The 17,990-nt window shown below is 43.7% G+C and overlaps 2 protein-coding genes across 4 annotated transcripts; one reads left to right on the forward strand and one right to left on the reverse strand.

Moving 5' to 3' along the window:
- Positions 1-1,534: 1,534 nt before the first annotated feature.
- LOC124674289 (senescence-specific cysteine protease SAG39-like) lies at positions 1,535-2,655 on the forward strand. The gene is made up of 2 exons (XM_047210330.1): positions 1,535-1,970; positions 2,069-2,655. The coding sequence occupies exons 1-2, from the start codon at positions 1,535-1,537 to the stop codon at positions 2,653-2,655; spliced, it is 1,023 nt and encodes a 340-aa protein (XP_047066286.1).
- A 2,550-nt stretch (positions 2,656-5,205) lies between these two features.
- Positions 5,206-16,388, reverse strand: LOC124685420 (chaperone protein dnaJ 1, mitochondrial-like). 3 transcript variants are annotated; one of them, XM_047219760.1, is made up of 19 exons: positions 16,147-16,388; positions 16,010-16,049; positions 14,507-14,599; positions 14,292-14,383; positions 13,700-13,783; positions 13,573-13,611; positions 13,192-13,362; positions 13,062-13,103; positions 12,901-12,988; positions 12,033-12,097; positions 11,883-11,945; positions 11,737-11,809; positions 11,418-11,509; positions 9,552-9,623; positions 9,032-9,088; positions 6,913-6,960; positions 6,775-6,838; positions 6,072-6,161; positions 5,206-5,784 (listed from the first exon to the last, which is right to left on the reverse strand). In XM_047219760.1, exons 1-18 carry the CDS (start codon positions 16,204-16,206, stop codon positions 6,115-6,117), a joined length of 1,290 nt encoding a protein of 429 aa, XP_047075716.1. In that variant the 5' UTR covers positions 16,207-16,388; the 3' UTR covers positions 5,206-5,784; positions 6,072-6,114. The 3 variants fall into 3 exon arrangements, with proteins under 3 accessions (XP_047075716.1, XP_047075717.1, XP_047075718.1); XM_047219761.1 differs by having other exon boundaries at positions 5,206-5,821; XM_047219762.1 differs by having other exon boundaries at positions 6,775-6,841; positions 6,909-6,960.
- Between the last annotated feature and the right edge of the window lie 1,602 nt (positions 16,389-17,990).

Genomic DNA, 17,990 nt, shown 5'->3' on the forward strand with positions numbered 1-17,990 from the left:
TTTGAATTGTGAAGCTTATACTTTTCTAATCATCAATTCAAAAATTAGATAGTCCTTATAAGGTATCTCCAACGCGGCGATCCATTTGGACACCCCGTGTCCGCTTGTATCTGCGTGAGAGGGCAACGCTCGCGGCGACGCAAACAGACCGGTGCCTGTTTTGGTGTTGGTATGGACCCATTTCAGTATTTGAGCTGGACTTATGGTGGATAGCTCAAGAGTTCGAGTCGGCCCTCAGCGTGCTCGCCCGGCCAGCACCGGCCAATGAACCAGTCCTTTTTATAATGGGGCCGCGTCGCTTTCCATTCCTATTGTGCCACCCTATCCGCTCCTTGTCGTCCTTCCTCTCTAGCATTGGCCCCGCAACTGTCATGGCGGAAATAACGAAGAAATGGTGTAGCAGACGCACGAAGAACGACACAAGTCAGGATCCTCGTCAGGGACATGCCGTTGTGGCTCCCCCTCCGTACATGGAGGCGCAGGTGGCAGCTCCACCGGCACCAACGACTGCGGACGACCCCTGGTCACCTTGGCCGTCGTGGAAGAAGGGTACAACGGGCCGTCTTAGAATCCAGCGATGAGTACAGATGGCACCTGCATCGACACTGGCACCTAGCACCAAGGAACACACCCTAATTTCTAGGGTTTATTAATATTTAAGTTTAAGATTTACTATTTTATTTAGTTTTGTATAATTATGTAACAGTTTCAGCCGCTTTAGATAATTATTTTAAGTCTGAAAATGTTGAAAAAATGAAAGTCTAAAATGTGCAGACGAAGTGCGTAGGAGTGTGCAGACATGGGTTAGTCATTGTCCGGCGCACCCATTTACAGCACAAATTGAAACGGGCACATTTACTATCCATTTTAGGTCGACGCGTTGCAGTTAGCCTTATGTTTGATTCTTGGGAATTGATTTTTCCTCCGGTGACCGTAAAGAATATTGTGACAGAACTCTTCTTATCACAACCACCTTTTCCCCATGATTTTTTAATTTCCGATTTTGCAACCTCAACCATACAATTACTTGCATAAATCAATAGCTGAATATTCAGATACACCTGAGCAAGTCGGTGGCAATCTCATACTTGAGTCCAGCTTAATTCCTATCTGTATCGATTATACAAGAGGGGTCAGGTTTTGTGCAAATTAACTCTAAACAAGTACTTACTAGATGTGTTTCCTTGGAATCTCCGGTATTGCCCTGTGATCTGAAGGAGATACTGAAGGTGTTAACACCTGCGTAAACAAGGGGTTGTTCTCACAGTTACAGCAACTGCACGTCTCATGCATAATAATTAATTATGTTCTACGCAGGAGATGGGATACTCCTTCACGGCTACGCAGGAGCCAGCCCCTTTCCACACAGCACAACTTCGTTCACGCACCGTACCTATTTCCTACTTGAACAAATAATACAAGCACCTGTGAGTACTGAGTGGTATATATATCACTTAGTTCCACTGAACAATGCAAACAAAAGCGTCCTCACTACTGCAGGTCGCAAGCAACTCTAAAGAGGGCCTAATCAAACATGGCTATCCCCAGAGCTTCGCTACTTGCCATCCTTGGTTGTCTCTTCTTCTTTAGCTCTGCCCTCGCAGCTCGAGAGCTGAACGATGACTTGTCCATGGTGGCAATGCATGAGAGTTGGATGGCGCAATACGGTCGCGTCTACAAGGATGCTGCCGAGAAATCAGAAAGGTTTGAGATATTCAAGGCTAATGCTCGATTCATCGAGTCCTTCAATGCTGCAGGCCACAAGTTCTGGCTCAACACCAACCAATTTGCGGACATTAGCAATGATGAGTTTAGGGCAACCAAGATCAACAAGGGGTTTATTGCAAACAAGAAGGTGAAGGTTCCTAGAACTTTCAGGTACGAGAATATGAGCCTTGATGCACTCCCGACGACGGTGGACTGGAGGACAAAGGGTGCGGTCACTCCCGTCAAGGATCAAGGCCAGTGTGGTAGGTACATTTAGGCTACAAATTAATTACATGCATATGAATCCTTTACATCAAAATAGCGTGTGTGATTTCTTATGTCACAACAAAATCATTTGCAGGTTGTTGCTGGGCTTTTTCTGCTGTTGCTGCAACAGAGGGCGTTGTCAAGATAAGTACCGGCACTCTTATCTCGCTCTCGGAGCAAGAATTGGTGGATTGTGATGTCCACGGTGAGGACCAGGGCTGCGAGGGCGGTCTCATGGACGACGCATTCAAGTTCATTATCAAGAATGGAGGTCTCACTAAGGAGTCCAGCTATCCATATTCAGCAGCTGACGGCAAATGCAAGAGCGGGTCAAGCAGTGCTGCAACAATTAAAAGCTATGAGGATGTACCTACCAATGATGAGGGTGCCCTCATGAAGGCAGTGGCAAGCCAACCAGTGTCAGTTGCGGTGGACGGAGGTGACATGACATTTCAATTCTACTCCGGTGGTGTGATGACCGGTTCATGTGGTACTGATTTGGATCATGGGATTGCAGCCATCGGTTATGGTACCACCAGTGATGGTACAAAGTATTGGTTGATGAAGAATTCTTGGGGCACAACATGGGGTGAGAATGGATTTTTAAGGATGGAAAAGGACATTACTGACAAGAAGGGTATGTGCGGCCTTGCCATGGAGCCCTCTTACCCCACAGCTTAAATAGACCTTTAAATTCCACATCTTTAGACACATACACAAGATTGAATAAGTACATGTATCATGTTATACTATTGTATGTCCATATGTATATGTTTGTACATAGTGTTATGCAAATACATATTATGTATCTACACTTTTTATACACTTATGAGTCATAACTACTATGCAACTATGTTGAATTTATAATATGTTTGCCTTAGCTGAGAAATTTCAAAAACAATGATATTGTTGGATGTAAATTGGAAAAAAAAAATGTTAGTACCTCGAGCAACTTCTAGTATACATAAGGAACTTTAGAAATATCTTGTATATCAGAAGCATTATTTCGAAGCTAGCATATTGCATACCGAATGGAAAGATAGGTCATATTTATAGCTAATAACTGTTATCACAAAAAGAGTGTCAAATGAATTTCAAAAACAATGATATTGTTGGATGTAAATTGAAAAAAAAAATGTTATTGTCTCGAGCAACTTCTAGTATACATAAGGAACTTTGGAAATATCTTGTATTATCAGAAGCATTATTTCGAAGCTAGCATATTGCATACCGACCGGAAAGATATATCATATTTATAGGTAAGGAATTTTATTACACTCCATTTCATCATTTTGGCACTACTTACATCATTTAGCAGAAAAATGAGCCAGATTCTACCTTTTTTTTTTGGATTGGTGGGTCCAGTTGTCCGGGTACCAGTGGTGGTGACATAATTGGTTCTCTCGTGATTTATTCATCTGCACCGATGCCTCACAAGTCAGAAGCATACCACATTTGCTTCGTAGTCCACCTCTCCTTTTGTGCTTAGTGCCATCAAGAACGGCGGGTAATTTTCCCAACAAAGAGTAAAGGTGGGTAGAATGGCCAAAAACCAAACCCAAAAAGATTGAGAGTAAAATCAAAAAGACCGATCAAAAAATTGGGTATCAAATTTTACAGACCCAATTTAGTTCCGCCAATCTAACTTGTTTCCAGTAACTGAATAGACCAAACTGGCCGAATTTTTTTTGCTGAACAGTTTCAGCCTCCTCCTTGTGTTATCGATTTCATGCCCTTTCTTTTTTGCGAATAGGACACTAGCATTAAAAAAATATCGAACAGTACAAAGCAGGTCAAGAAAAACAAAAATTACAACGAGATCCTTGAGAAGCCTTTTATCTTCACCCTCTAGACCGTGTCGACGGTGCGCCGCCGCTGCCGCTCCTCCCTAAGTCGGCCTGACGTTGTTGGTTGCGGACGGGAAGTCGCCGAACGGATCGAAAAGACCACATCCGTCCCGGAGACGAAGAAGTAGGATAAACTGCCAATGAAGATCCTTGACGATCCGAAGATCCCTACAGCCAGACAAAATCCTCGAAGACCACACCACACCCACAAGCTTCTCAACGTCGCCATCGAGATGGGGTTGAAGCCGGAGAAACATTATTGCATGAGGTGCCGCCACCACCACCTGAGCGCGGCCCCTACAAACAAAAACCCTAAAAACGGGGAACGAAGCACCCAAAATTGGGAAACGGGGCCCTCCCGCCGATGAGAGCCACGATCCACTGCACCCTCCATGGCCCGAAGGCCACAGAGGCTGCCAGATCGAAGGCGGCCGTTGACGGGAGGGAGAGGAACCCTAATCGCTCCTCATGAGCGAAGGGGTACGTCACACGTAAAACTTATTTCATGCCCTTTGTTAGTTGGCGTACAAGGCTGTTTTCTTTGTTGTTGGCTGAAGTGGCATATTGTGATGTGAATGTTGACCAAATTGTTATATTGCAGTGCCGTTCAATCCTTATTCTTGCAAATTTGTATAAATACATGCATTGAAAAATTGTTCAAAATACACTGAAATGTTGCACAAACATTTTATGAATAATATCGAAGTTTTGTGTTGATAACAACTATCACACAGTTCAGTCATGACAGAAACTATATTAAAATTAACGAGTAAATTTCGATCTTCACTGAAAGAACGAATTTTCAGTCTACACTGGAAGACCGAATTTTCGGTCTAAACGTTGTCAAGGCGGTGTTCCACCTCCGAATCACTCCTTGGCTGCAATTCCACAGATTCACGAAGTCAATAACCTAGGATGTGTTCGGTTCTATAACGGTGTAAAATGGAATGAAATGGTTCTGTTCAATAAATGGAAATTTGGCTTAGACCAAAAAGGGGAACAAAATGGTATCGTTTTTTGTTTGGTTGGAGGAATTGAAGAGCGTAACGGAACAAGGTTAAACTAATCTTTGTCCCAAAATCATAATTACAATAACAAATGGCTTTTTTAAACTTCAAATCGTAATTAATGGCGTCTAGTGGCCTTTTAAATCTCATAATCGTAATTAACAACCTTTAACAACGGCTAATACACCACATTCCATCGATTCAGTGAAATGGATGCATTTATTTCCTTTTCAAAGATCCGTTCCATTCCACAACCGAACACAACACAAGAATTAGCTCTTGGGACGGAATGTTTCCAATCCATTTCACTTGGTTCTAGAACCGAGAGGCGAACTAGGAACTTCAACTTGGATTTTCACATAAATGCGACAACTATATTAGCTATTTCCCGGAAGGAAAAAAAAGATGTCATTCAAATCCTTCCAAAATACAGTATTTCTAATAAATTATGATACTATTTACTCAGAAAAACTGATCAAAGGTGTGCATAAAAAATGGAAAAGATCACTACTGGCTCCATGTAGCCATTCTCACGTGTACTGGTAGGGAATGATCCACGAGTAATCTAACACATTACTGAAACGTCAAAAACAAACTCCGGATAACTTTTGTGGTTTGACTAGAACTCATAAATTATCCCCCCAACACACAAAAAAGAGCTCACAAATTATTTTGCATGACTTTCTCTATTCCGTAAGAACCAGCAACCTTCTTCTCGTGGCCCCAAAATTGCGAATTCTCGTGGCCAAAAAGAATCTTGACCAGATATTAACGCCCTGTTCAGTTTCTGATGTGACGGCACAGCTTTTACTGTTTGATATCACGGCACAACCTTAGATAATATGCAGCTTTGAAGACCCCTTGCTCAGTGCCTCAGCATCAGAAAAATCAATATGACGCAGCCAAGCCCGAGCATGAAAGTTTGGCTCTTCATACTTTCAACAATTAGCTCCAACCTGTAAGTATTAACCAGTAGATAGCTGCTCGTAAATCCTGTTTGAAATTTCATATTTATTACTACCATATGATGCAAGCTATAAAACAGAACAGATGTCAACGAAGAATGTTGTGGGACAGATGAAAACTTTGCTTGCGCACCAGGCCTATCAGGCTACAGCGATCAAAATAAGGTAAAGTCAACACATCGATCTATATTAATAAAGCATGCAGTTTTCATTTATATGTCCTTTATTCCCCATGATGGCCAGAGATGCTAAAAATAAATGGTGAGGCAGTTGATTACCAGTTTCCCGCTGCAAAAGAACTTTGTTCTTTTATGGCTTCCTCTACTGCAAATTCTTCCAACAGTGCACGCTGATGTTCGTTAACCTTCCTGCAGATTAAAGTATGTAATTGTCAAATTGAAGCCGAATGCAAGTCATGACTTACAGTTTAGCACAAAATTACTCCACAGAAAAACCAAAGGTTTAGCGCAATCCCTTTGAATGCCGGTTGGCACGGGACGCCGAAGCCACTCTCTAAAGGACTAGCCTCCGTGGCCCTCCTCACCAGCTGGATGGTATGGAAACAATGCAACGAGTGCACGGGGCCCCTTATCGCATGGCTAGACTCGCTATAATACCCCCCTGGCCTACGGCCTTTGCACCCCCCCCCCCCCCCTTTCCCATCTCGTTTGTACGTACTGTGGTTTTCAGTTTAACCAAAAAAATAGCATGACTTCATGTTGCCACAACCAGATCTAAAGAATATCTATCGCATCCAATATGCCTCGTTTTAATGCAAGTTTTCTGAATGTATAAGCAAAGACATTATCGTGGAATGCCAGTTGAAACTTGAAAGGGAAACAATGATAACCATTTTAACATCATGTATAAATACATGGTCAAAGGAAGAAGAATAGCACCGTAAGCGTAATGCATACACCAAGTTAAGAAATTTAGAGTGCAGCAACAAATAGAGCATTGAGGAAAATATAAGCAACTTACGAGGGAAAATGTATTCTGAATCGGACATGTTGGTCCCCGAAATATCCTGACAGGTTTGGCAATCCTGCTTACACTAATATCCTTAGTAGTCGATCAGAAGCAAACTCTGGCCTGAATTTATCTATTTGCATAACATACCTTTCCCCTTAAAACTACAACTTGCCCTGGCTGAACTCCTTTGGGTATCTGAAAAATATAGAGCAAATGTCAACTAAGAGAAACAATAATCAGAGGGAGAACAGATATTCTGTAGAATTTGGCAGCCTCTCGCTCAACAAATAGATGGCCGCATGCTTCTTTTTTTTTTTTGAATGGTCACCGGGGGGAATAAATCCCCACCTGAATATTTTTTCATTCATATTTGCCTATGAGATTTTGCAACCTCTACAAGATAGGTTCAAGTGAACCGGAGGACACGGGGGATTACAGGGGAAGAGAAAAATCAGAAAAACACACACACACCCACACATGAAAACTCTGAGAGGACTCTGAGCAAGATACCGGGGCGAGGCAACATGACCTCCCCAAACTACAAGTAGAAACACCGCAGGGAGAGACAGAACCAAACAGTTGGCACATTGCCCGGAAGCACCACCACCGTGGACGAAAAGCACCCGTCAGCCGAGACCAAACCAAACGCTGCCGGCGTGCGCGAAAGGCGAAGTGCAACCGAGTCCACGCCGCTCCACCAGCAGGCCAAAGGCGTAGTCGAAGGGCGACAAGCAGCCGAGACAAAGCCGAAGGGCTACTCCGCCGAGATCACAACCAAAGATCAACTGTGTCGCCAATGTGCACGAAAGGCCACGCCCAACGAGCTCACGACACGACACCGCCGGCGAAATCGAAAGGCATCACGGAGCCGAGTCCACACCCGGATAGCTTCAGGAAGCACACGCGCACACTGCGGAGCGAGAACCGCAAGCGCAAACCGAAAGGCACTGCATGGCCGAGGCTGCACCGTCCACCGGTGTCGCCGAAGAGCAATACACGCCGAGGTCGAACTAAGGTACCACACCAGGCACGATCTAGGATACAAGCGGGGCAGCACCTGCAGCTGGTAACACCCAAGGAGGCAAGGATCAGCCACCACCAAGCCACGACACTCCTGGATAGGAGAAAGCCGCCTCCATGGCTGCCACTGAAGAACCATGGAGCTTGTCAGCCCGACGGAGCAGCGTCCACCACGGCTGACAACAGGACTTGGGGACCGAGCACCACCACGGCAAGTCCCGGGGTAGGGAGCGAGCCGCGCTCCAAGGCTGCCAACTGCGAACCGAGGAGTGTCCGTCTCAGCAGAACGCGCTGCAGGAGACCGATAGAGATGCGGGGACAAGGGACACCTTCGAAACCACTGCAGAGGGACAAACACCAGCCGCCACGGGCCAGGCCGCCACAAGCCGAACCACCGATGCCCAGTACCACACTGGCCACCGAAGGCCTCGCCCGGAGCTCACCACCGACGCCACGCCGGCCTCATGCACCAGGCCAGGGGGCGGAGATCCGCCGCCAGAGCCCGCCAGATCTGGCGCAGCGCGAGGCTGCGTCGAGTCCGCCGTGCCACGCACAAGAACTGAACAAGGACCAACCAGGGCGGGCAGGGAGAGAGGCAAGCAGCGCCGCCGCAACTGAGCAGAGGGCTGGGAGGTAGCAAGGGCCGAAGGGGATGAACGCACCAGATCGGATCGGCCCGCGCGGTCAATCTGGTCCTCTCTGCGCAGCCCAGCCGTCCCCCAGCAGAAAGGGGACCGGAGAGAGGAACGGGTGCTGAGGACGAGCACCCACCAAGCGACGACGCCGCCAGCACACAAACGGAGGAGCACCCGCCGCCGCCATTAAAGGACGCCAGAGCACAGCGCCGCAAGAAACCACCACCCCTTCGGGGCAGGGGCCCGCCGCCACCGCGGCGGCTGCCAGCGGCAGCGGCGGAGAGGGGGGTCGCCGGAGGAGGGCCCCGCGGGCCGGAGGTGGGGGACGCCCCGGTGCCGCCCACGAGCGGCACGGGAGCGGAGAGTTTTTTTTTTTTTTGATTGTGTCTCCGGCCGCATGCTTCTCAAAAGAAAGAACCAGCCATACCAGGCCCAGGCATTCTAACTAGAAAAAGAATCCACTCTAGTGAACATTGAAAGTTGAAACAGGGAGGGGATAACCGACTGTTAAGCTCTTATAAAATACAAGATACTATATAATGACAGAAGTTAGACGTGCTTTTGATATTTTCACAGTAGCAATAATGTGTCCTTTTCCACCAAGTATTTACCTTAATTTCTGTTTTACCATCTAAAGTGGGCACTTCAACTTTTCCACCGAGCATTGCCTATATAACGAAGGTAAATGGTGAGTAAAAACCCAACACTAAAGCACAAATAAAGAACAGAAATTCAAATGTCCGCACACACCAACAAATGCAAATCGTTGTAAGAGTACCAGATCTGAAATCAGTAAAACAGTTCTTGCTTTTTTTTTAAGGTTACTACTCTTTCGTACAGGCTCCACATCCACAGGTAAGTACTATTGGTGGAACCAAGAGGTCCAGAAAAAATCAAGAACTGTTTTACTGATTATACTAAAAGTTTCCTTGATAAGAAATTAGAACCGATTATATGAACCAATCTTGGCATAAGCTATAAGATACAGAAATGGAAATGAAGCTACACAATTTAGTACTCCTAGAAGAGTTCTTGAGAAATAGGACATTTCTTCAAAAGATTGCCCCACAAGGGAGCAAAATAGTAAGACTGCAATATGTAAAAAAGTTACTGGAAAAAAATTGCCACTACCTGTGTGAAGCTTATCTTTTTGTCCACATGGACATCAGCACCATCTCGAACAAACACTGGATCACTTGCTACCTACGATATACATGGTTCATGGAAGAATTAAAAGCATGATTGCTTGAGATAAGAGAGCTAATAGTGCAGAAGAGTTCATGACAGTAGAGGCCAGTTAGCACCACAGTTGTACAAATAATTTTAACTCATCACGTACACCGAAACAAACTACTTGTTAGATTTCATAAGTAAAACAGTGCACTGCATATGGTCTCAAACCTCAACCCTGCACACGCATAGTGGTTACTAGCAAGGACAAAACCACACCTTACAGAGACAGGCATATCAAGTCTAGTAACCATGGTTTTGAAGGCGCCTTACAGCGCGCGGGGGACGCGGCGGGGGGGGGGGGGACTGGTCAAATGCTTTGACAAACCAAGATCAAACTGGTGCACGTTGTGGAGGTGCCTACTAAAGAGCTCTTAAGGAGATTAATCTGATCATTGACATTAAGTAAATGTCAATGTGCTGCAGACTGCAGCACTAGGCATGTCTAGCAATATTACCACTGAAGATATGGCTACCACACCATAAGAGCATCTCCAATAGCTTACCCATAATTTGGGTAAGCAGACTGGTTATGGATAAAGGAGAGAGGAGGTATATGTAACCAGATTGTTTTTGCTTTTCGAGCTTACCCAAAATTTGTACTAGAAAGAATTGTAAGTAGGACCCCACATGTCAGTGGGGTGCCTTTTTTCCTCTCTTTTTTCTCTTCCTCCTTCCTCCATCCCCAGTTTCTTTCCTGGCCCTCCCAATTCATCCGCCGCCACACCCCCACCTGCCCGCCCCCAACGGTGCCCTTCCTACCTGCATAACGCCGCCCCAATTTTCTCGGCCTCAAACGGCCGCGAAGATTGCGCCGTGGCTGAGCTCCGGCGAGAAGGAGGTCGAGCTCGTGCAGGAGGCCAAGCAATGGTGCAAAGGAGGTCGAGCTCAGGTGGGAGGTAACAAGCTCCAGCAGCAGGATGCGGGCAATTCGGGCAGGGACGGTGAATCGGGCCAGGGCCGCACTCTGGTGGCCAGTGTCACGATTCGGTGGCCGGAATCAGCGAGCAAATCGGCGGGGATGGCGGTGGCGTGGACGGCTGGGTTCCCGCATCCCTATTTGCTGACAAGGCACATTATATGGGTAGTCCTACCTATATATGGGTCATTGGAGCCAAAATATGGGTTCTTAATCTTACCCAAAAATTTGGGGTATGGGCCCACGGATGGGTAAGCCGTTGGAGCAGTTCTTTTGCCCCCATTACCCATAAAAGCAGTTTTTGGGTAAGCTGTTGGAGATGCTCTAATGAAATACCTAGTGAGATATGAACTGGTACCATTTGTGGGTCCCACAGGAGGCTGCAAATGTGGTCTGAGAGAAATACTGAAATTGCGAGAGTTAATACACCTACTGAGTACTGACATACTATTCATCTCAGCTAACACATATTTCTCATGTTACAAGCAGCTCAATGGGAAAATATTACGCCTTACTACCTTCGAACAAACAAAGTCACATAAATACAGTTCACAAACTTAATTAATCACATTCTTATACGATTTGTTCTAATACGCACAAATAGGTCAGAATATCAAATGTCATGAATGTTCTTCCTGAAAAAACATGTTTACTTCTAAAACCTTGATTTTTTGGCACTTTCAGTACTAATTAATTATACTATCAGATAACTATTAACCAAGTTGTTGAAACATGTGAAGTTATGAACGAATGGACCTCAGTATTTACAGAACAAAAAAGTTTTTTTTTAGAGTAACAAATAAGATGATATACAAAATAAAGGAAAGCATGCAGGACAGTATTCTCACTCGAAGCTTAATATATAGACTTCCAGGTAAGGCCCCATGTCCACCACTATTTCCAGCCTCCCGTACATGAATTGTATCACCAGAATCAACTCCTATGAAAATAAATCTTTGGTTAAGTCAAGAGAAAAACAACATTCACAGTATGTGATAGCTCCGCCTTCAAAGAACATAACTTCAGAATAGTCTAAACTCTAAAATTGTAATATTTGGCAGAACACAATTGAAAGTAATTCGAAATTATGATCAGATGTAGGCATTTCTGGGAAAGAAGCTGACTGACAGAACACAATTGAATTACTGAAGCTTAGTTGCACAGCACCTGCTGGAATGGTCACATTTGCATATTTCATACCATCTATCACCCCTGAACCTTTGCATGTCAGGCAGTAATCCTGTGAAAATCATCATACGTGAGATAGACTAAAAATAGACATACTTCACATGCTTATTCGCAGAGACCAATACCTTAATTACTTTCCCAAAGCCTCTGCAAGAAGTACAAATGGATGTGAATGGATACATACTAACCTGCACAAAGCACCGGTGCATAGTTTAGAAGGAATCTGCGCCATCGATATTAGCAAGGAGGCTTTTAACATTAAAGCACATACTTACTTTTCCTACACCTTTACATGAAGGACAAACATATTTTCTTGCATTTACCAAGTACCCTCTCCCATCTACATTGAAGTATATATGAGCTTTTGTATAAAAAAAAGAAGATGTGCATGGGATAAAGCAGGAGAAATAATTCAAATAACCTTATACATAAGAGTAAGACTCCGGCTTTAAATCAAGCATTTATTGGTGTTTTAATATTATCTGATTGTAACATTACATCATTAAGCAAGGTATCACCAACATTAACATTTCAAGTCCTACACATGTCCAACAAAAGGATCTTATTGGTCCCTGGCCTGGGGATCACACCAAACACAGTGTGTAAATATAGTTCGCCACGTTATGTTGTACTCTAGGAAATGGTTTGAAATGGGTTACTGCTGATTATTGAAGTATAAATTTAGATACCACGGTAATATAGTGTTCAAACGGAGGACAGAAAACACATACAAACCTACCTATCCTACAGTTCATTGAATGTGTGGTCGATTCATATACCACTGTCAGCTGAACATGCTTTGGAAAGAGTAAGGGGTAACAAGCAGACCATAATATCGCTAATGATACTATCTGTTTTATGCCATATGAATATGACCTTCCATTAATAAACTAAAAACAACAGGAGAAGCGGTAGCTCGGTAATAGATGCATATTCAACAGACTGAATACCAAGACAAAGTATCCAGAGATGGAAGTACATAAAACAAATAGGTTCGGGCAAATGTCAAAATAGAATAGCAGAAATTTCGCATTTATATCTGTTCCAGCGAAAATATTGCTACATAAATATCTACAAGATCGCTTCACACAACAGATATAATATAAACAAACATAGTAATAGGTAGCATAAGTGTGTACTCACCACATGAGTAGCAAAGATTTTTTGCACTGAAGGGAACTTTCTTCGTGCATCCTCTAGCAGCTTCAGCAAAAGATAGATCCAAGTCTACCTACTTAAGTCAAGAGTTAAACACTAAAGACATTTAATTGAGACATGAAATAAGAATAATCCGAAGAACAAACCTCAATATCAGTGGCATGGGCATCTAAATCATGCTCGAAAACCTGAAAACATAGAGAATTAGTGGTACTGAAATGTGAAAGGGTGAGTAGAAGTAATAGGAGTGAAGGGTATGGAGTGTAACAAAATTACCTCAGAGAATATTTTGTAAAATTGACTAGAGAAAGGACCATCATTTTGTCTGTAGAACTCTGCAAAAGGGTCATGGTTCTGTTTGTTGAATCCTGAAAATGGATCTTGATAGGATCCATCAAACTCCCCCCTATCCCTTGTGGAACTTTCGTCTGAGCCTCTAGAAAATAGCTGCAGTGTTACAACATAACATAAACTTAACCAACACTATACAGGAAGTCACAAACTTCAAATTGCAAAAATACAGAGCTTGAGAAGTAACGATCCATAGGGCCACTTTTGGAAACTGGAATGTTGCATCTTCATGAATAAACGAAAAAAACTACTACTCAAGAAACTAAATAAATCATGAAAAGAAGAAGATAAAGAGCAGCTTATTACCAGATCATACTGCTGTCTCTTTGAAGGATCCCGTAAAGTCTAGAGGCCAACAGTACCGACATATGAAAATGTTAATTAAGCATAATAATCAATATCAAAGCTAAACACATGGTGGTAACTTACTTGCCTCATATGCGTCTCTTACTTCCTGAAACGTCCTTTTTGCAGCAGCATTTCCCCTATTTGTGTCTGGATGGTGCTTCTTTGCAAGCTACCAAGATTAATTTGAGGCTTAGAAGCAGAAAAATGTAAATATTTCAAGTAAGTAGATACATCATGCGAGTGTCAGTGTTTGCAAGAACATTTTCCCTTCCAAAAGTGGATCAATATAGTTAACACAGATTACAAGATCAGTTGTCCGTCAACATAAACCTAAGTACAGAATTTAGTGTTCAGAAAATCTAGTTCATCCTATCCAGATCCCAGATTGGTTCAAAATTGCTAAAAATATATTTACAACACAATCTATTTTCAACTGGCAGATAGATTGATTGTGTTATCAACAACACATACCCCACAAACATTCATAATGATACCTCACACAAATAGGTGAAAGAAAGTATTGCCCTTTTCCGAAGCTAATATATCACACATGTATTAATGATAGAAAGTGGACAAGATTGCCGCTTTACAAACGGATATTAACTTCGTAACATGGCCATGATAAACAAACAGTGAGCAAGCTTAGTCAGATTTCTGAGTAGGGATGAGATACTCACAGAATGAAAAGCTTTCTTTATGTCATCCTGTGAGGCATCTTTACGAACACCAAGAATTTTGTAGTAGTCCTTCTCCATCGAATAACATTGACCTTAAAAATGCACCCAAAAATGTTTTATTGGCAAATGTGGTTGCAACAAATTGATGACAATATCAAATTACCAACAGGATATTGTCATATCAAGGTTCATTCATGTAAGACCAGAATAGCAACCTGTAGAATGAAAAAACCTGCTCAATACAGATGATGTCAAGATGGATCGACCATAGCATCTATCAGCGATAGATGTGCCACTAGAGCTGCAAGCTGTGCACATTCTCCAGATAAAATAAATATTACAAGGAGTTAGATAATTATCAAGCTAAGAAATAAACAAGATATACAATGGTAGATATTTGAAATGATAAAAGTAACAAGTAAATGCATATGTTTCATTTAAATTTGCATCTAACCATCGCATATACCAGCAACTTGTCTTATTTTGTGGACGTTGAACAGATTGTTTGCTGTCATTACCAGACAAAAATTGCCTCCATCCATATGTTAAACATACTCATCCACATCAGCGTACAGGACAAATCAACATCAGCAACTTATCATACATAACTAAACAGCTAGTTCACACTTCACACTAACATAATTTTGCTCTTGTGTGGTAACTGGTAAGTCCACATCATCTGATCATCACTTCTATAGTTGGTCTTTGGTTGATCGTTGACATGTCCAGGTTTGCTCCAATTTCAAGGCCGTTTGATACACCTTTAGCATGTATGATACATAAAAGTATTGCTTTGACCATTGCCTCCTATTGGCAAGCATCAGCAAGCAATGAATCCAGCCAGGCAATTGCTCTCCTTATCAAACCACTCTCCTGCCTGCTACTTAGTAGCCAACCTATGTCTCCTCCCTCCCCCCATTTTCACAACAAAGCTATTCCACAAGATCTAGTTCACTGTTCACCAAACCTAACGAAGAAATATTCAACATCTGTTATGATTTTACCATGAATGCTGAAAAGTCACACCTCCAAATCATACACTAATTCCATGATGTCAAATCCCGCAAATTCATTAGATTGTCTATTCGCACAATGTTTACCAAGTGGGCAGGAAGGTGTTAAATATCGAACATTATACTTTTGATCAAGTCATCAAACAACCATGGCACTAAATGACAGTATATTTATGCCTGGACCACCCCAAGATCTAAAAAAAATAACCTGTCCTTCCAGAATCTGGTCGGTTCTCCTCTTTGATTGAATGACTTCACCTTTCAAACTGCTCTCGGTAGGCATTAGCAGTTACCAATTGGATAGAAAATGTTCAGCGTGGACACCATGTGTGAAGAGTAAAATTAAAATCGTAGCGTGCCAGAAATGAGTAAATGTGGCCCGTAATAAGTGTCTCTACTGCAAGTTTCCCTCTCGGATCAGCTATTGTTCATATCCTAAAATGTTTTGTACTGATAAGCATCTTTGTGAATCTATCCAAGGTCGACGTGGATTTGAAAGTATGGTTTCTCCAAGTCGAGTTTGAACAACAAATCCTAAGCATCTGATGAACGAAACTAACAGGTATATCCCATCAAACGAACGATTATTGGAAGTGCACATCAAATTATCAACCAGCGTTACCCCGGTAGCAGTTTCCCCAAAAAAACAAACCAACACGAAATCAATTATAGTACTGTAGAAAACATGAGGTGGAAGGAAATTACGTGCAGACGGCCGAACCCATATGTTCCTCCGCGCAGACACCTGCTGGAAGAACACGAAATTAAGTATAGAACTGAAGTCCACAAAACATCGGACTAAAACAGGGGGGTGAAAAAAAGGTAGCACGAGCTCGCATTACCTCGCCGGAGCGGAGCGTGAGGGACCTCGATGCGAGCCGGACCCAGCCGAACCGGCCCATCGGGGGCGGCGCACACTACGCGCGAGAAAACGAAGAGCGGTAGGAGAGGAGGGGATCGAGGGTTGGAGGGGGGAAAGTGGAAGACCAGGCTATGGGAGAGGAGGGGGAACTGGCACGGGGTCTCTGGGCGAGTAATCGCCGCCGGCTGCCGCCTCGACGGTAGGCTACGCCGCTACGGGAATGGCGACAGCTTCGAGCGCCGGCGTGGGAGGAGGACGAGGGCGGCGGCTTGGTCGAACCGAGAGATTCTACCAGAGCTCTCCAGACAACGATGACAAGGCCCACGGCGAGGGCTCCGAGATTTGACGGTCACAAGGCCCAATCAATATGTGAGTTCAAATGCCCTAAAAAAATGTGAATTCAAACTCTGCGGCGAATAAGCTTTTAGCCCTCTCAGTAAAATACACTCCCTCCCCTAATTAAGCAAATGTAAAATATACTTTTTTCGCCAAAAATTTACCGATCTATTAATAATCATCAACAACAGAAAGATGCCTAAAAGTAATAAAAATTCGAAAAAAATCATTGGACCACCTAGCGACAGCTACAAAGACTAGTGCGAGAAAGGCGCATCGTCATCCTCACCCCTCCATCACCGAAGCTAGGCAAAACTTGTCGTAGTAGAGCTTGTTTTAGTAGACATATGGGGAGTCGTCGTGCTAATGCCCCAAAAGACTAGCGCACAAGAGCAGCAACCATCGTCAATGATGAAAATCGTAGATCGGAAGAAATTGGCCCGAAACCACACCAACGAACACAGAAAACCGAACGGAGTGGGGATAGGGCGGGGGGGGACCTAATTCTGACTTCAGGACGTAGCCCGTCACCTCACCATCCCGAAGAAGACACTGAAGAAAAAAAACTAAAACTAAATCCCACCGACGAAAGGTCGTCGTCCGCCACACCTCCAAGGCCATAAGGCCACCGGAGGAGGAGCGGATCGGCAGTATCACCGGCGCGAGGGACAAAACCCTAGATGGGTTCTATGGTTGCCTCGGTATCGCCTCGTGTATCTCTCTCATGTTGTACCGATTCAGGTATTTTCCATCGTATAAAATGTACTCCTTAAAATACAAAATTTGGCTATAGTTATACCACTTATAATATGACCAAAAATAGTAGAAGAAATTATGATTTTGTGGTGCGCATGGGAGCTAGTTACAAGAAACATATCGAACAACTTCAACTGATGGTCCCAGGTGCGTCCTCTTTCACACCATTGGATGGGCAAAGATGAGCGGCAAGATTACAATAAAGAGGGAGATGGGGAGGGCTGACCTCGATGACACATGTAATCATGATTGAAAGCAGCATCAACGTTCAATTTCAACATCGAGACAACATCTTCCATTTCTTTTGTTTCATCCTACCTTCATATATCTTTCTTTCACGAGGAACATGGGAATAGGCGTTGATGTCAGCGAGGACGAGCTCCATCGCGATGAAAGCCATATACTTACTAAGCATAGTGAGCGGATGGATAGTAAGCACCCTCTTGGCTTGGTACGAGGAAGCACACTTTATTTTTTGAGCAAGCACACATTGATTATAGGAGAAACGTGTGAAAACAACATTGGTGAGGAGGGGACGATGTGTAGGATAACGTTGCATAGAAAACAAAAATTTTCCTACCGCGAACACGCAATCCAAGCCAAGATGCAATCTAGAAGACGGTAGCAACGAGGGGATATCGAGTCTCACCCTTGAAGAGATTCCAAAGCCTACAAGATGAGGCTCTTGTTGCTGCGGTAGACGTTCACTTGCCGCTTGCAAAAGCGCGTAGA

Source organism: Lolium rigidum, chromosome 1 (assembly GCF_022539505.1).
Source record: "Lolium rigidum isolate FL_2022 chromosome 1, APGP_CSIRO_Lrig_0.1, whole genome shotgun sequence".
Taxonomy (NCBI): domain Eukaryota; kingdom Viridiplantae; phylum Streptophyta; class Magnoliopsida; order Poales; family Poaceae; genus Lolium; species Lolium rigidum.